Consider the following 19625-nt stretch of genomic DNA (forward strand, 5'->3'; position numbering starts at 1 on the left):
AGAGACAAACTCAAACCCAACCTATTTATTAAACGGGTTACCCGTTTCCAACCCGCTTAACCCATTTAATAAATAGGTCGTGTAGTGTTAGACAAAATGACTCATTTAAAGGTTAACAATACGACCAATTTAACTAAAAAAATGCATAAATTGATTAAATTCGCTAAAAATTCCACAAGACTAAGAATATAAATAATTATATATAATTCATAAATAATTAAATCCAATAATTATAAAGAAAAATATTTCAAATTGTTTAATCTTATAATCAAATACTCCTAATGTCCAAAATTTCAAGAATAAGTACAGCATAATTGGGTTATACGGTTATACCGGTTCACTTCGTGTTGGCGGGTTGACCCGTGACCTACCCATTTATTAAATGGATCATGGCGGGTTGACCCACGGCCGACCAGCTTTTTAATCTTGCGGTTTCAACCCGCTTTATTTCGTGCGGGTTTCGAGTCGTGTAATCGGGTCGTGTCAGAATTGACAGCCCTACTCAAAGACCTTGGGATAAATGGTGAAGTACAAAAATTAATTTTGGAGAATGAAATTCACACCCTAATCTATAATCCACATTCCTTATTATGAATTCCGCAGAGAGCACCAACTTGTTATTTGTCAGTATAAATCGCAAGTTCTAGCTTCCCCCTACCCTACTGACATATTTTTCAAGAATTTTTACTGGTTAATCATTAACTGTAATAAGCTCAAGTGTTTGTAAGTACCCTGCTTTGCATGGCCAAGGAAGAAAACTATTGCTGAAAAAAACTGATTCTGATGCTGAGGATTGAACTCTCAAGAACTTTTACTGACATCTGCGGTGCCACATTTCAATAAAGAAAAGAAAACTTCACGTCCTTGTCTCTATTTATCTCCTGCTTAGTATTGATGTCCTGATTGGGTTTAACAATGGCTGAAGAAGTGTATTGTGAAGGCCTGCAACATAACCTTCCCAACGAAACTTGTTCCTGGTATTAGTGCATAGAAAAATCAGCAGCATTAGAGAGATAAAATGGACTTCAAATTGTTCCATTATGCACAAACATGCGTGGGGAGAGTTGAAAACTTAACTTCTCACAGATTTACCTTGCTTTTATCATGGTCGAAGCGAACAACAAAAATACACCTGCAGCCTGTTTGGTCATGTAGGCTCCTCTGGATTTCCAGAACATGGGCATCACAGTAGACAGCTTCATCTTCTCGTTCCTGTACATAGGGTGTTAAAGCTGAAAGAGAAGACAGTAATAATAATCATTGGAGAGGTTTACACAATCCAGAATATGCCTTCTACTATATCTTGGTCTTGAACAGGTTTTCACAAGCCAGAATATGCCTTCTACAATAGCCTGAACTCTGATACCTTTTGTCAATGTAAATTACGGGAAGGTTCCAAAGAAATAAAGTAAAAGACTACCTGGAAGCATAGGACAAGATCCCCAACCTTGACCTTATGACACTCGGACTCTTCTAGAGGAATAGATCTGTCACGCACTGCTCTTCTCACATTTACCCATTCATCCTCCTCCCTACCAAATCCAGCATAACGAACTCGAACTTCCTGTACCATATAACAACATTGAACTCCTTTAGAAATAAATTACTAGCTGAAATGAAAAAGAAACAGAAGTGTATCAAAAAGTAACGACGAGAACTAGACTTGATGAAAGAACCCATTGCACTGTTCTCACAAAACACTAACGAAAAAAGATGTAAGCTGAGAAGTACTCTTTCACCCAAATGGGGAGTATAAGGATAATGATTATAACGATACGAGTGAATCTTACTAGTTCTCCTGAACTGACAACTCTGTAGGAGAGGAAAGAAGCAACATCATACCTGGAAAGCAAGAGATTGGTTAGCTATGGTTTCCAGTCCAATTTGAATTAGAAATGCTGTGAAACTGTAGAGATGTACAAGGCTTTCACACTGTTTTCTTTCTTGGCAGTACTGTTCCTTTTTTTCTTTCCTTTCCCCAAAGCACATTGCACTAAACTTACAAGGTAACTTCACACTTTAATCCTAAATAGTAAACTATTAACATACAATCAATTGAATTACTCCAGAATTTCTTGCAGACCAGTGTTTGATTGCACTGCATGATGACTATATCCACTTTAAGATCTTTTCAGTTTTATATTCTATTCTTTCACGCAGAAGAGTTCTTCTAACATGCAACATCACTTCGGCAGGGAAATCCCACAGAACAGTTGAAGTAAACAAGCTACAGGAGATTTAATATGCAACAGAAAAGACTATTTATAATAAATACAGCCGTTATGTATCTAAGATTTCGGGGATGAGGTGAAACAGAACAATGGGGCTCTTGACCTACCATATACAGTCATGTGAATAATATATCGACACAACCACAAGTACGCTTGTGGGTGCATGGGCACATGTACAAGTTTTTGTGTGTGGGCCCTGAAGCTCTTTTTGCTACCCTCATATATGCTTTCAATGCCATTAGTATATAACAAATTTTACTCCTATTGAATAGGGAATATTCATGCAACTGAATAAACAAAAGTGTACATATAAAATTTAATTTTAGTTTTCAAATATTTAGTATGCAGATATATTACTTAATAACACAACCTTCTACATTTCTTGGATACATTCTTACCATGCACCGTCTTTCGATGATTTTGCTTCAAATGCCAACTCTGAAAGATCTGTGACGCATGGATCTGTATTAAAGTTACAATCATAAGTTTTTTAAAATACTACTGAACTCATAGATGTATGGAAGATTTCCAAAGCCACTATACCACTAGTCAAACCATATTATTCCACCTAGATCATGACCTGTGGACATTGTAAGCATTAGATGCAACAAAATGAGATAGTACAGAAGACCCTGCCTGTAGATACTATCCTAGAGAGTTTCCATGTAAAGAAGGTACAGAAACAATGAACCAAAAAGTCTGGAAAAAAGGCACCCTCAGCACAGAGATAAAAAGCATGAAAAAATAGTGAAAATAAAATAGATATAACAAGATATCTCATGTAACTAATTACAAGAAGCGAAAGTCCATGTAATGCTGAGCACGAAAGAGAAGTTACAAATGGGTTTTAATATCGGATGCCTAGATAGCTCTACAAAAGAAGTTACAAATGAATGGCTTTTGAGGATCTATCTTAAGAGAAAGTATGGTTTCTCTTCCTGAATTTAGTATCATGTGGACACACAGCCAGTTTGAATTAATTATGTTGTGAAAACTGTATGTTCTAGATGTTGTTTTTCTATGTTCAGTATCACAAATTGATCCATTGTCAAGAACGACAAAGCTCTTAACACGCCTACTTTCCTTATCGTCCAAGGTAGCACTGACTTGCTACAATGTTTTGCAAAGGATTCAAGCTGAAGAATTCTGATTTAGAAGAAATTTGCACCATTTAAGAATATTTATGTTTGATGCTAACATAGATGTGCATCACAACACGTCAAAATTCAGTTTGATAACACATGGAGAATTCATTGAATTCAAACGTAATGCGACACATTTTTGAACAGCTTCTTCGATACTGACAAAAAGTGAAAAAGATAACCTTTTGGCTTCTGAGAATTGTCAGGTGCATTGCTGAACATAGTCAAATCTGAAAGATCTTCATGGGATTCAACAACCCAATCAAAGGCACCAGATGACGAAGTGCCTTTGGCTTGAATCTCTTTTCGTTTACTCTGGAACCAACCTTCCACCTGGAATAGAATATGAGTATGATACCATTGCTTACAACAGGCTGCAGACTATAAAAGATAAAATTTAGATCATTAGATGAAGCAAAAACCTGTTGCCTTGTTATATCCGATTTTCCAACACGGCTTGGTTGGCAGCTGAAAGGACAGAGCATGGTAAATAACTTTACAGAAGATATGTAATTTGAGAACATTTAACTCTAAAAATTCTACTACTTATTCTCTCCTTTTTTTGGTGAGATTGAATCTAACAAATGACTATCACAAATTAACACTACACTTCGTTGCATCACTGAAAAGGAATTCACCTGAAATTTGTTGCAAGATTTTGGAAAAACTCCTGAGAAAGTGATTGTTGTGGTGTCTCCTTGAAAATATTCTCCATTTTCATAATCTGACAAAGAGAAATATACAGTCAAAATCTTGTGCAGAATTTGAAACATATCAGTTAATAATCCCTGGACTTGAACAATTGATTGTCTTTGCTTCTTGCCAAGGAAAAAAGAAAGATTACTTCTTTGACTAATGCCTTGTGTTTGTTCCAACCCAAAATCAAGCAAGACAATTTCAGTTCCATGTTCCTCTTTAACCCACATCAATGGAAGTTAAAAGGTCAAAATGTTGTAATACAAAACTAAATTGCCATAAGAAGCAAAAATTTAACACCAAGCATCATACAGAAAATAACCCAGTTAAAGAAACCCATAAAGCAGCTGAATTTAAAGCAAAAAAAGAGGAATTTGGTGCAGATTGAAGTGTAAAATCAGAGACCCATTGAGGGAAATAAAGCAGAAACACCTCAGAATTGGTGAATACAGAGAGGGAATTCATTGGTTTTCTTTCCATTGTCTCTGACTGATGAAGATTCTTTGCTAATTTTGAGTCTTTCATGACCGGTGAGAGTGAGAGTGAGACTGACTCAGATTTTTAATGTGGAAAACTGAATCCCTCTGAGTAATAATGACAGTGGTTCGTGTCACAACTCCCAAAGGAAGGAAGGAGGTTTCTGGGTCAGTGCGTATTGTTTTTATTAAACAGCGACAAGCGTGGCCCGTGGTCTACCATTGTACCGATACTGTCCAAACTTAACCACCTGTTAGGTGTTGGGTTTTAATTACAAAAGGCCTCGGTACAATTGGGTGAGATCCACCCACTTATAAGTTATATTTTATTTGTCACTTTTCCAATGTGGGATATTTCCTCTCCAACAGTTTTTGGGGCCGTGACCACTTACTCATTTTCAGCTTAAAAATTGTCCACCTACTCCACTAAGAGTTTTTTAACCCCATTTACCCAATCTAACATTCATTGACAGTTTTGCCCCTTTTTTAATTAATAAATTACATCTCTCTCTCCCTCTCAAACTCCATCTCTCTCAGACTCTCTCTCTTCGATCTATTTTCTCTCTCCTCCCCCTCATCGATCTCTCCCTCTCTCCCTCCCTCCCTCCCACCTCCGGCCGGCGATATGTTGACCACAGACCTGATCTCTCTCTCTCTTTCCTCTCTCTCTCTCTCTCTCTCTCTCTCTCTCTCTCTCTCTCTCTCTCTCTCTCTCTCTCTCTCTCTCTCCAGACGACGCCGGATCTCTCTCTCCCTCCCTCCCTCCCTCCTTCCCTCCATCCCTCCAGCAGGACGCCCACGACGCCGGCTCTCGCCATCGCCGCGTCGAAACTCGTTGTCGTGCTCTCCGCGGTCAGGCTCGACGCCAAGCAGACGGTCCTCGTCGCTGAGAAGCTCGGCGAGGCCGGGTTGGACCTTCTGAAGGAGTCGACGACCGCCAGTAGAATCGGGTACGTCTTCGATTTGCTTCTGTCTCTCTAGCCGGCGACTGATCATCACGGAAATCGCAACTTGATTGTATCTCAGGTCCGGGCTGCAACCGGAGTCGTTGCAATCGGAGTCAAATCAGTGTGAAGGCAAATGGTCAACCGAAGTCGTTGCAAAATGACTGGAATTGTGGGCAAAATGGTCAACCAGAGTCGAGATTAATATGTTCTGGCCGTTTTCAAGATTTATCAGTTTGATAGCTGCAACCCGAGTCTTTGCAAAATGGCTGGTGAAGACATGGGTGCCCAAATCAGTTTTTTTTTTTTTGGTAAATTTGGCAGAAGGCTTATAAGGAAAGAAGAAAGAAGAATGAAAAAAAGTTTTATTGAGTAGTTATACATGTCTATTGCGAGGCAATAATATGATTATTGAGAGGTAATAATATGAGTATTGGGGGGCAATAATATGCATATAAATTGATCAATTGTGCATGTAGTGTATTCATTTTGGTTTTGAGAGTTTATGCAATTCACTGAAGGGCAATAATATGATTAGTGGAGGCAATAATATGATTATTGGGAGACAATAATATGAGTATTGGGGGGCAATAATATGATTACTGGGTATTATTAGGGGGCAATTAATTCAGACACCGGAATCCGGTCACCAGTCTGGTAGCCGGATTCCTGTGACTGGTCGCCGAATTCCGGATTCCGGTCACCGGTCGCCGGAGTCCGATCACCGGTCGCCGGAGTCGGGTCACAAGTCGCCGGAGTCCGCCACTGAAGTCAAGCAAGGTCTCCAATGACTTCTTTCTCTAAGTGACAAAGAAGGAGAGGGCAAAATTGTCCCAAAAATAAATAAAAATGAATTAAAAAATACTTAATTGGGTATTAGGGAAATCTCTTTCCTTTCATTTGGGAAAGTGAATCCGGAGGGGGGGGGGGGGAGGAACCATTTTCCTCCACTTTTTCCTTTCCTTTGGGAAAGTGTTTCCCTTCCTTGGCTGTCCCAAACGCAGGAAAGGAAAGTATTTCCTTTCCCAATGCCCACTTTCCGGGAAACAAACATAGTCTTAGAGTGTTTTGGGTAAGTGGGTAATCTCTTAGAGTGTTTGGGTAAGTGGGCAATTTTTAAGCTAAAATTGGGTAAGTGGGCAATTTCCCCATTGTTTTTTTGTGCCTACTTTAATTCCTCTCCTAAAATGAAGAGAAGTTTTAAACACCCATAACTATTTAATACACATCTCTATTATTTTATATTTCAAATTAGATTTTACAAGTAGGTTAAAAGATCAAAATAGACATTTATGTTTTAGAAGAAAAAAAAATTTGAATCGCGCATTTCTATGTCTCTTTTTCTAAACCCTATACGTTGCAATACATCTTTCTTCGCATGTACTTCATCACCTGAATTTCGACTATGGACATGAATTTGAAGACCTCGTTCAACAATCTTCAGTTGAGATATGTATTTTTCATCTTATATTGAATACAATTCAACGTGATCTCGAAAGCTATCTCATTGAGATCCACCGTCGTTTTAGAGGTGGTAGCCAGTAAGTTGTGAGAGTGAGTAGAGTACGAAAGCAAAGCATTTGGGTTTTTTTTTTCCTATCAGTTTTTAGTTTTCATCTTGCGTAACATATTGAACATGTAGTGCATGAAAGTGTAAACTTTGTAGACCATATTGAAAGTTTAAATTTTGAAGGACTTGCAAATGTTCGAAATTTTATATTTTCAAATTCCAATTGATTGATGTCGTAATGGAGTTGGGATAGGCCAAAATTTCCAGCAAAAAATATAAGAAAATATGTAAAAGAAAATTATGAAATCTCAATATACTAATATATAATAATCATATTAAATAAGAATCTTAATATAGTCAAATAATAGGATATTTCATGGTTTTAGAGATTAAGGGTATTTTAGGTCATTTGACTTGTGTATTTAGTCTAATATTAGAATGAAAAATTAAATAGGTGGTGTATTGAGTATGAGGTGTGTATTAAGAAAATAGGGGTGTGTATTTAAAACTCCTCTAAAATGAATTTGGAAAATCATTATCCTTTTTTTACCTTTGCTGACGATCTGCTTTGGGAGAGGGTAGTCTGAGGTTCTCTTTTTTTTTTGGAGAATGAAGTACTTCATTAAAAGGGCAGAGCCCAATAGGCCTTGCAAACACAAGAACCCCGATACAACTAGTCAATGAAAACAACGATTCCAACTAAGTCCAGGTAGGAAATAGCAGCAGGAAAAAAGGGGAAACAAAAGAGAGAAAGACATACAGTCGTCTTCCTCATTCTTCACTCCACCACTCGAGGACATGGAAGTCCGTTGTTCCTCAATACCAGAGTCAAGGATGGTGGCGGCTGACTAGCCCATCGCAGTGGACCCACCGTTCGAATGGCAAGTGAGGCTGCATTGTGGGCAGCATGATTCACTTCACGGGGAATCCAGTCCCAACAACAATCATCAAAATAAGAACATCTCCGTCGAATTTGGTCAATGATCGGATAAGTTGTCCAACTCCTCATACTTCGTGGCTTCTTTATATCTGTGATGAGTTCTTTTGAGTCTGACTCGAAAATCACATTTTTCAGATTCAAAGTGATTGCTTGATTAACACCAGTCAACAAAGCATTCGCCTCAGCAATTATCACCGAGCTACAGTTAGCGGGGATGGCTGATCCCCCCAGGAGAGACCCAGACTCATCCCCGATTATGACTCCCAGGCCAGTAGAATTGGGGGTCAACCAAGCAGCGTCAGTGTTCACCTTCACATAATTCAGAGGCAGAGGAGTCCAACTTGGGGGAGAAACCACGGACTGTGCCGTATCCGGAGTGATCTGGGGTATTCTCGAGGCTGCTAGATACTCCATGACCAAATTTGTGATGGAGCGGAGGGTGAGCAAAGGGTGAAGAGGCCTATGCTGATAGACAAAAGCGCATCTATTCCAACAGATGAAGCTGGTTAAGGTCAGTAACCATTTTTTTTCACTTTTGTTGGTGATAGTGTTTGTGATGGATAGTAACCACTGGTCAAAGGTGGATATTTGTTGCTTGTTGATCTTGAGGCCTAGGGGGACCCAAACTAGATTAGCTCCACCCAGGGACAGAGAAGGAGGATATGCTCAATAGTTTCTTCAGAATTCCCACAGATAGGACAAATAGGATTTCGGGCCAATTTTCTTCTGTGCAAATTGTACATTGTAGGAAGGGCTTCATTGAGGGCTCTCCAGAGAAAAAGTTTAATCTTTGGTAGAGTATCAATCTTCCATACAACTCGCCATACTTTCTTATCAATTGAGTGAGAAGGGCCAGTAGTAGGAACATAAGGGGTAGATGATTTTTGATGAAGCCAGTGGTACCCTGACCCAACAAAATATTGGCCATTTTTGTTCATAGGCCAAACCAGTCTATCACAGCCAACCCCGTGCCCAATAGGTATAGAAGTAATCCTACTCACCTCACAAGGCTGAATGAGATGGAGTATACTATCAAGTTGCCAAGTGCGATTCTCCTAATCTATCAGCGAATTCACTCTCAGAGGGGCGTTACCCAGAGGTAAACCAGTGGTTAGTATAGTACCGGTGTTCGGGGGGGGGGGGGGGGGGGGACCACTTGTCGCTCCAAATGTTAATGGAGCAGCCATTGATGACTTGCCAGTGAAAACCATCGAACATTTTATCTCTAGCCTCCAGGAGACTCGACCAACCCCATGATGCCCGATAACCCTCAGTAGCTTCAAGGAAACTACACTCGGGAAAATACCTGGCCTTGAGTACTTGTGCCCATAGTGAGTTAGGTTCCTGAATCAGTCTCCAACATTGCTTAGCTAGAAGAGCCATATTGAAATGATGGAGGTCTCTAAAGCCCATTCCCCCCTCCGATTTTGGGGTTCCAAGGAAATCCTAACTTTTCCAATGGATTTTCCGGCTAGAGTGATCTGATCCCCACCAAAAGTTCCCCATTGCTGAGTTTATATAATCACAAATGTCCTTGGGGAACTTAAAACATGCCATGGGATAAAGTGGGAATAGCTATTGCCACTGATTTAATAAGAACTTCTCTGCCCGCCAAGGATAGAGAGCGCTGCTTCTAACCCTCTAGCTTCCTGTCAACACGTTCCTTGATATAGACCAGTGCTTCCTTTTTAGATTTACCCCAGATAGTAGGTAATCCCAGGTAAGTTCCCGGGTTGTCTACTTCAATAAAATCAAGTAGTTCACACATTAGTAAAGCCATTTGAGGGGATGTGTTTGGGGTGAAGTAGATGCTAGACTTTGCCTTGTTTATCAGTTGACCTGAGGCATTGCAGTACTCAAGGAAGATCTTGTTGAGATGCCAACAGTTCAATAGTGTAGCCTTTAGGAAAAAGAGTGCATCATCTGCAAAGAAGAGATGAGATAATGTTGGGCAGCTTCGGCTCAGTTTGATCCCCCTTAAAAAGCCATCATTGACTACTTTAGTCAAACGAAGGGATAGAACTTCACTAACAATGAGGAAGAGGTAGGGGGATAGGGGGTCTCCCTGTCTAAGGCCTCTGCTAGGATGAAAAAATTTGCCGAGATTTCCGTTTAGGACTATTGAAAAAGATACGGTTGTGACACAGGCCATAATGAGTTTCACCCAACTTCTCTTGAACCCAAATCTTATAAGAGCAGCTTGTAGGAAATCCCATTCCACCCTATCGTAAGCTTTATTCATATCCAATTTCAGCCCCGACTCGTTGTTATCACCTTCCCTTTTCAACTTGAGAGAGTGATAGGACTCATGCGCCAGGAATATATTATCTTGTATCTGCCTCTCAGGTACCAAGGCATTCTGGTTTTGAGTAATCAAATGGGGTAGAATCAGCTTCAGTCGGTTAGCTAGGAGCTTCGACAAGATCTTATAAGAATTATTACAGAGGCTAATGGGGCGAAAGTCTGAGGTTCTCTCTTAGCTTAATTCAAATTGGGCTTTTATCCATAGCTTAGTTTTGTCCCCACCTTTTAATTTTCCATGCTTCTTCGACCAAATATCCTCCTTAGATTCATTTTCACACTCTCTTCTTGCTTTTTCTTCCTTAATTTAATTTCTTCTAACATTTTGGAGCCATGGTTACATAGTTGGACTGGATAGATAAAGTATCATATCAAAATTTAAAAATGAAATAGAAAACCAGTATAGGACATAAAAAAATAAACAACAAACGGCAAAACAAATTGAACATATTTAAGATTCTAATGGATATATATTAGCTAATCTTTCTCCTATCCAATCTTCTGCTAAAGTGCTAAACTGTGAGACCCCATAACATTTTAAGAAGTTGAGATGAAGTTCTTCGTGGTTAATTCTATTATCTCGGTAATAATTAAGGATGTTTGAGATATATTTTCCGGAAACTTCTTGAAAGGGGAATGTCCAATTTGAGGACTCGACAATAAAGTACATGTCACGACGAGTCTGTAGTAGTTTTTGTAGAATTTTTTGATTTAGAGCTATTTATTATGAATTTCAGAATTTTAGAAATTTATTTTTAAATAAAAAGAAAAAGAAAATTGACGGTGCTTTGGGGTTGTACGGCCACCGCGCTGTTCACTGTGTGCAGCCGCGATTTGGGTCATTTTTAGTTGGGTTTTTATCATAGGTGGGGTTTGAACTTTTTCGGACCTGACAAAATGGTACCTGGATTTTCAAAGTGATCAAATAGGTACCTGAACTTCCAAAACCACATCAATAAGGTGCTTCCGTCTATATTCCGTTATCCCTCCGTTAAGTACATGGGTAAATCAAAAATTTCACTCAAATTAACCACTAAAATGACTATCATAACCTCATCTGACGTGGATAAACACATTTCCATCCTTTGAATCTTATTTTTCCTCCAAAAATAATTTACTCTTTCCTCCAACACTATTCATGTGAAACTTTCCATCATATTTTACCTCCAATTATTGTCTCCCGATAAATAATAACAATATCTAACATTCCAGCATCATGTTTTCCTGAATAATTTTTATTGTTCTTCAAAAATTAGCCTAGAATTGTAATTAATTTTTACAAAGTAAATTTAAGAAATAAAAAAAAAGTGATTATTCAACAAAATATTCTGAAAAAATGAAGCATAATGAACCTAATAGCCAAGCATGCATATTAACTGACAATAAAATAATAAAATTACAACAATTACGGTACTCAACCAAGTGATTATCTTAACACAAATAGACATACCAAATTCTTATATATAAAAACAGTATTATAATAAAGATTAATAAATACTTTGTTGTATAATCACTTTTTTTTATTTCTTAATTTTACTTTGTAAAAATTAATTGCAATAATTTTTGAAGAACAATAAAAATTATTTAAGAAAACATGATGTTGGAATGATTATCGTTATTATTTATCAGGAAACAATAATTGGAGGTAAAATATGTTGGAAAGTTTCACATGAATAGTGTTATGTCTGATTTGCCCCTGCACTTAACGGAGGGATAACAAAATATAGACGGAAGCACCTTATTGATGTGGTTTTAAAAGTTCAGGTACCTATTTGATCACTTTGAAAGTCTAGGTACCATTATCTCCGGTCTGAAAAAGTTCAGACCCCACCTATGATAAAAAACCATTTTTAGTTTACTTTCTACCTTGGTTTACATCTTAGAACGTATAATTTTGTCTAGTTATGCTTGAAATGCAGAACTGTGTGGTGTGAGTCCTAGAAGTGAGTTATCTTTATGGATGAAAAAAAAAAAAAACTAACGTTGATGTGCTCAAAAACTCCAAGTTCATTGTTTCTAGATTTTACAAGTCATTGCAGATTGGAACTGAAATGAAGTTTGGGATTTCATAATTGTCAGCATGTATCATTGAAGGTAAATTCCTTAGCCTTAGAAAAGACGTCCAACATTAATTGTTAAAGACTTGTTGAATTCTGCTTGGTTTGAATTGGAACTGGATTGAGGTTACCTAGATTGGAGACTAAAGAGAAGGAAGTGGTCAGATGAAGGACGTGGTAAAAGCTCTGTCATTTGGACAAGAGTTGAAGCTATGAAGAATAACGACAACGTGTACCTTGACCAAGAACCTAGCTGAAGAAAGAGACAAATTTGGTCAAATTTTTAAGGACTAAATGCTGATTTATTACACCCCGAATTTCGAATAAAGAAATTTGAATCAGAAATGCGATGACTTAACAAGCACAAGTAAACACTTAGAAAATTTTTCATTTAAACTAAGCAACAAAACAAACCGAGCTCACAATGTCAATACAGATTCGTTCTTTAGAGTCACATATTTAATTGCAGAGAGTTTACAAATTAAATTGAACAACAATTCAATAAGTAAACACACGCACTACACTCACTACTCAACGGAAGACTTAACCAAAAGTACACTTCTACGTCCAAGCTAGGACAGCAACAACACCTCAGCTTCGACGATTGTTACTCTGACCTGTACAATAACCCCTACACCATGGAATAGTGCATCGGGTTGAAACAACAAACCCGGTAAGCCTTTGCAAGCTCGTGTGAGTAAACTTAAATAACCACAAAACACCTTTCTGACTCAAGGCTAACAAATCAACATAAAGATTAATTCCAACATCAAAATCCTTTTCTTTTTAAAGAAAACAACAGTCACCACCGTGACAACCAAATTATTCTAAATGAAAATCGGTGATTCTTGCACATAAAATTAGTTGAGGAAATCAACGAAAAGCATACAATCCAAAATAGAAATCATAGTAATTCCTGCATATAGTTTAGTTTAGGAGATCACATTAAAATCAAACAAAAGAAATCATAGTAATCCCTGCATATGGTTTAGTTCAGGAGATTACTTAAAAATCAACAAAAGAAATCATAGTAATCCCTGCATATAGTTTAGTTCAGGAGATTACATAAAAATCAACAATAGAATGAAAAAGGAAAATAAATAGGAAACTCAAACAACTCACGCTAAAACCAAGAAACCACCATTCAACTCCAAATAAACGATCTTACAAAATGACTTGTTTTCAAAACTCAACATCCTTACCTCATAAGGATAATATACATCACTAAAGTGATAAAATTATATTATTTCAACTCACACCATAATATGAAAATCAAGTCCCTCATGGACAATAAAAGAAAGAAACCACTTGAAACTCTCTTTTAAAAACGTGTATTCGTGAGTCCAGGTAACCACGTGTTACCTCCCATGACATACAATGGCGGACAAACTAGAGCTCTAACTGATCGTAACCACTCACCCGGCCAAAGGCGTGGCTCCCGATATATTTACCTTAGTCACCACTGTGACACCAGATCCATAGATCTGAAAATATTTAAAACGTCTCACACGACTCAAAATGTTACCTCAAAACTCAAATACTCTTTCAATACAATAAAATCAACAATTACATGATATATTGTATTCCCGCAAAGAGTAGATGCTCACAATAGTAATCCGAACAAATTCACAATTTATTACACATAACACAATGCCACGCCATCAAGATATATATTCCACGTAATATATATACGTAGTTATCCACTTATGAATACCACTAATACCAACTATAGTCCAAAATTGCAAAACTCGAGAAAAATCATTTTTATACTTAAAATCTCATTTTACTTACCTATGAACCGTAGTCGATTAAGTTCATATAATTTAAAACAAATCTTTATTTCCAGAAAACAATTTAGCAATTTAGCGATTAAACTGAACAATAATTTAACTCGATTCATAAACGAACCATGTGAGATTTACTCACCTCTAAATTTCGCTGCGTCTTCTCTTATAGGCGAGATAAAGTATAGAACACTCTCTGTCAATCACCTAATCACATACGGTTTCAACTCAGTACATGAAACACAAAGCAATTAAAGTTCGAAACCCCTGTTTGAACAAAACTATGAAAGTAACGCCAATTGAGGCGAAACTTCATCCCCACCCAATGTCTCCGGAACACTCCGACGGTCAATATAACAAAATTAAAAGTCGATCGGACGACCAGATTTTCTCAGATTGAAAACAGAGACAATAAAAAAGGGTAAAAATCCTAATAAATTCATACGATCTCCAAAATTTATGTATTGTATATTGAAATACTCATATCGACGAGTAGATCGTAATCAGGAACAGAAACAGTCGTTGGAGTGGCCGGAAGCCGCCGCAAAGCACCTCCACCGTCAACCTCCAAATTGGGCGGCGGGGCCTATGCCAAAATCTTCCTCTCAACAAGCCCAACAACTTTCACAACTAGCACAAAGTCTAAATCAAAGCAGAAAAGCCGAAAATTACCTTAACAGAAAGAAAATTGGAGTTTTTGCCCAATTTTCCGATTTGCTTCAATTCTCTCTCCACGCTTCAAATATGTTCAAACCACTTGGTGAACATGATCAGCGTCTTCAAGGGGTTCTAGAATGGTATGTGGCTCGACCTGCAGTGGCTGGAGGAGGGAGAAATCGGCGTTCACCTCCCACTATAGCTAGGATCAAGAATTGCTTGCTGCAGCCTCTACGGGCTGAGATAGGCGGAGATCCTGCCACATGAAGGTGGAGGAGGAAGAGGCGAAGATATTAGGACAAGTGGCGCGGCCAAAGGTGGCCGGACGGCGAAGAAATCGCCGGAAGAAAGTGAGCGGCGATTTCCATCGGGGAGAGAGAAAATGCAGCTCGGGTTTCCAATTTTGGAAACCTGTCCTTCTTTGCAATGTTTACAAAGTTTCGTCCTTTATACCAAAATGAAAAGTTTTTCCGAATGCCATAACTTCTTCATACAAACTCCGATTTTTGTGTTCCGCTTATGCACAAATTCGTATCGACGTGCTCCACAACTTTTGTGAATGAAGTTTTCATAGGATCTCAACGTATAAAAAGTCGACCTTTGAATCGTTCGTTTCAAGCAAATAATTGTCCGAAATAATTTCTAATTCTCAATTAATCATCAGAACAAGGCCTCGAAACCATAATTTGTACCAACTGGGACATTCATTCATTAATTTCATGCACTATACACGAAATTAATATGAAAATCCAAGTCATTACATAATTACTCCTTGTACTTTGTTCCTTAAAACAGTTTAGTCCCTCACTTTTTTTATTAAACAGAATACTCCTTCTCTCAATTTCTCACCCAATTGTCCAAAATATCTATTATACCCCTCAATTCCACTTTTTTTCTCTCTCTTCTTCTTCCTCTAAGAGAGGTCTCGGAAGAGTGTGAGCCGGTCCGATAGGGAAGAGAAGAACCCGTAACTGAATGGACTTGACAATATTTGTCAAATGTTACAGTTTGGAATTTTATATTTAGAGACTCCTGTTACCCGAAATGTAAAATGTGATGGTGTTAGCCTAAGAAAGCAAATGGAGTCAAAGATGCTATATTCTAGGTAGGGTGACTCGGGATTCTCTCGGTTAGAATTTTGCTTCTCTCGATATTGCATGACTATTATTACTTCTTTGTGAATTACGGGATTTGATATTTTATTGCCATGCTTGTTTTCAATGGTTTTTCTATATCGTGTGATGACCTGAGAGCGGGCGGAGCATAGCAACTACCTTGAGTTTCGATCCTCTAAACCTCTAGTAAACAGAGCTAATAATAAAAAAAAACAAAACAAAAAAGATTATGAGGAGAAAAAAAATGTCCACTTCAATTTTTTAAGGTAATTTTTTTCAACAATTTCTTATAGTGTTTGATTAGTATATGTACGGTGATATGGGCTATAGTACTTCCCAATGTATCCAATAAAACAAAGGAAAGATTATTGAAAAACTGTGAAAATTTTCTTCAAAATTAATGAGTAAATACGTGGACAACCACATATTAATAATATTTACAACACTCCCCCTTGGATGTCTACCAATTAATGATATGGTGTTAGACGTGCTTATTGTTGCCTCATTTTGAAGGCAACAGAACTGAACTTTATTGAATCAAGGAGGAGGGGACTCCTGTTGTACAATGTCTTGGATGCACTCCGGAATGGAGTTCAACCAGTTGTTACAATTATCATAATCAAAAGCTATACTAGCTAGTCGATGTGCTGCCCAGTTGCACGTTCGGGGAGCAAAGCATAATTGTACCTGCAGCAAGGTTGTTAGGGTAGCTCAGATGCCATCTATCAACGTCCCATATTTTGTGAGGATTGGAGAAGCACTACAGATATCTTGCACTGCGACCAGACAGTCCGTTTCAATAATCACAGACCGGTAATTGTGCCTCATGATGAGTTCCAACCCGGCTTGTATGGCAAGGAGTTCCACATGAAGAGTAGAACTCACATATTGAACAACCTTCTGAAATGCAGCAAGAACTTCTCCCTTAGAATTGCGAAGAATACTTCCTAGTCCACCCTTTGTTAGGTGAGGCACAAACGCGTCATCAATATTCAGTTTCAAAGTAGATTCATTTGCAGGTAGCCATGTACGTGTACCAGGTTGCCTAGGTGATGCATCACTCGCTCGCAACCGCTGGAACTCCTCCAGCCACGTCATACAACTAAGGAAGATGTCAGCAGCACTCCGAGCGTTGTCCTCCCATAATTTTGTATTACGATTGGTCCATAGTCCCCATATAAGCATCAGTAGCTTCTCAAAATTCTCCATCGTGAGATTTAAAGCTTGTTCCAACATCCATTCTTTGAAGTTGATGTGAGGAAGCAAAGAAGTCTGAAGATGAAACTGAGCTTGAGATAATAGAGTGAAGGCTGTAGGACACTTACAAAAGATGTGGGCAGTGTCCTCCAGGTGATGATTTCATAGAAGACACTTGAGCTCTCCCACAGAGCCTTTAAACATTAGTCGCTCTCTTGTAGGTAACAAATTGCAGCAAGCCCTCCATACACATATTTGAACTTTGCCCGGAACTTTCGATTTCCAAAGTCTCCTCCACAACTCTCGATATGGATCACCATTGGAGGATGACGCTAAAGCATTAGCTAGAACCTGTTCTCGTGCCACCCAATAGGCACTCTTGACCGGAACCAGCCCCTACGTTCCAAGGACCAGTAGGGTTTGTCCGGAGCACTATGTTGACTAAGTGGGAGACTAAGGACTTTAATGGCCACTGTGGGGTGAAAGGCAGCATGTACAATATCCGGTATCCATTGCCTAGTGTTGGAGTCAATAAGATCTGCAACATATTCAATTGGAGAGAGTGCATGCCTTGAAATAAGAAATTGGGAGCAATTTGGCACCCACCGATCATGCCAAATATTCACCTTCATACCATCACCAATTCTCCATCTAGTGCCGGCTTTCAATACCGGTCTTCCTGCAAGAATACTTCGCCAAGAGAAGGAGGGTGTCTCACCAAGATCAGCTTGCCAAAAATCACAATGTGGAAAATATCGTGCTTTATATAGTCTTGCAATGAGTGAAGTAGGGTTGGTGACTAACCTCCAACCTTGTTTAGCCAACATAGCAAGATTATAAGCATAGATATTTTTAAAACCCATACCTCCTTCATGCTTTGTGAGACAAAGCCTCTCCCAACTCCTCCAATGCATTTTTTTTTTCCAGTCGTGTCACCCCAAAAGAAAGAGGCACAAAGCTTGTGGATATCATCACATAAAGTCTTTGGCAATAAGTAACAATTCATAGCATAAAGCGGCATAGTTTGAGCTACCGCTTTTATTAGAATTTCATTACCTGCACAACTTAGAATCTTAGCTTTCCAATTCTCTAGCTTCTTGGACAATTTCTCCTTAATATACTGAAAATTTTGGGTCTTTGATTTGCCTACACGCATTGGGAGGCTTAAGTATCTATCATGCTCTTCCACACAATCAACTTCCAATATGGCTGCAAGTGTAGCTTGACTGTCAACATGCACATTTCGAGAAAAAACCACACTACTCTTTTGGAAGTTCACCTTCTGTCCAGAAGCCCTTTCATATGTGTTCAAAATGTTTCTGTAAGCTAGACATTCTTCAACTGTAGCAGCTCCAAATAAGATGCTATCATCTGCAAAGAATAAATGATGCAATATGGGAGCTTGTAGACACATTTTCAAGCCCTTAATAGTACAAGAATCAACTGCTTGTGAGATCAACGCAGATAAACCTTCAGTACACAAGATGAATAGGTATGGTGACAACGGGTCACCCTGCCGGATGCCCCTAGTGGGGTATATAGGAGCAGAAGGTTCTCCTTGCACAAGAATAGCAAAACTTACAGAGGTGACACAACTCATAACCATAGTAATCCATCTTGACGAAAAACCAAGTTTTACTAGCATGGCTTGCAGAAAAGGCCATTCCAACCGATCATAAGCCTTACTGATGTTGAGCTTAAGAGAGAAAAAACCTTCTTCCTGTGTCTTGAGTTTGTGCATGAAGTGAGCAGCCTCAGTAGCGACCAGAGTATTATCTGAAATTAATCGGCCAGGTACATAGGCACTTTGAAGTAGGGAGATGATATCAGGGAGCCATTTTTTCAGACGATTAGCAATGACTTTGGAACTAATCCTGTAAGTTACATTACACAAAGCTATAGGACGAAAGTGTGAGGCAATAGTAGGTGTCTTAAGCTTCGGAATGAGACAGATGTGAGTAAAATTAGACTCCTTCCAAATCTCACCCTTTTCCAAGAAATTACGAATAGCAATACAGACATCCAAACCAACAATGTGCCAGTATTTCTGAAAGAATAAGGGAGACATACCGTCCGGTCCAGGACTTTTAGAAGGATGCATTTGGAACAAGGCCGTTTTAATTTCCTCATCTGAGTATGGTGAATTCAAATCATCATTCATGGTGGAAGTGACTTTCATTGGAGTAGCCCGAAAGACCTCAGAGATTGCAGCATCATCTATACCTTCAGAGGTGAAGGTCATATTGTAAAATTCGAGCAATAAACGCTGAACTTCTTGCGGATCATCAGTCCACACCCCCTCCTCATTCTGTAGGCCATGAATAGTATTTCTACTTTTCCTGTTAGATGCCTTACGGTGAAAGTAAGCAGAATTACGATCACCATATTTCAACCATATAGCCCTTGACCTTTGCCTCAAGTATTTCTTCTGCTGTGATAGTAGTTGACTCTGTTGGACATGTAACCTTCTTTGCTCCTCATACTGCGAAGGAGAATAAGGTTGGCTCATAATATCATGCAGCTTTTCCTGAATTTCACGTAGCTCAATTTTGTGCCTTTGAAATTCATTGCTATG

At 38.6% G+C, this 19625-nt stretch overlaps 2 protein-coding genes across 3 annotated transcripts; both read right to left on the bottom strand.

The window, feature by feature from the left end:
• Positions 1-243: 243 nt before the first annotated feature.
• On the bottom strand, positions 244-4711 carry LOC133725284 (protein SAWADEE HOMEODOMAIN HOMOLOG 1-like). 2 transcript variants are annotated; one of them, XM_062152495.1, is made up of 9 exons: positions 4502-4711; positions 4012-4097; positions 3796-3841; positions 3556-3706; positions 2630-2678; positions 1791-1842; positions 1421-1564; positions 1093-1212; positions 244-974 (listed from the first exon to the last, which is right to left on the bottom strand). In XM_062152495.1, exons 1-9 carry the CDS (start codon positions 4592-4594, stop codon positions 837-839), a joined length of 879 nt encoding a protein of 292 aa, XP_062008479.1. In that variant the 5' UTR covers positions 4595-4711; the 3' UTR covers positions 244-836. The 2 variants fall into 2 exon arrangements, with proteins under 2 accessions (XP_062008479.1, XP_062008478.1); XM_062152494.1 differs by having other exon boundaries at positions 2630-2693.
• Positions 4712-9572: 4861 nt separating this feature from the next.
• LOC133729842 (uncharacterized mitochondrial protein AtMg01250-like) lies at positions 9573-10181 on the bottom strand. The gene has a single exon (XM_062157431.1). The coding sequence runs from the start codon at positions 10179-10181 to the stop codon at positions 9573-9575; it is 609 nt and encodes a 202-aa protein (XP_062013415.1).
• Positions 10182-19625: the final 9444 nt, after the last annotated feature.

The sequence above is a fragment of the Rosa rugosa genome, chromosome 1 (assembly GCF_958449725.1).
Source record: "Rosa rugosa chromosome 1, drRosRugo1.1, whole genome shotgun sequence".
Taxonomy (NCBI): Eukaryota; Viridiplantae; Streptophyta; class Magnoliopsida; order Rosales; family Rosaceae; genus Rosa; species Rosa rugosa.

What these genes read in the sequence shown, in the direction of transcription:
- LOC133725284 (XM_062152494.1), bottom strand. Translation starts at nt 4,594, where the DNA reads ATGAAAGACTCAAAATTAGCAAAGAATCTTCATCAGTCAGAGACAATG. An exon ending in TTGTCAGTTCAGGAGAACTA is followed by an intron (nt 1,565 to 1,790) that starts GTAAGATTCACT and finishes TATATGGTACAG; the next exon opens with GAAGTTCGAGTTCGTTATGC. An exon ending in ATCTTGTCCTATGCTTCCAG is followed by an intron (nt 1,213 to 1,420) that starts GTAGTCTTTTAC and finishes CCCTATGTACAG; the next exon opens with GAACGAGAAGATGAAGCTGT.
- LOC133729842 (XM_062157431.1), bottom strand. Translation starts at nt 10,181, where the DNA reads ATGAATAAAGCTTACGATAGGGTGGAATGGGATTTCCTACAAGCTGCT.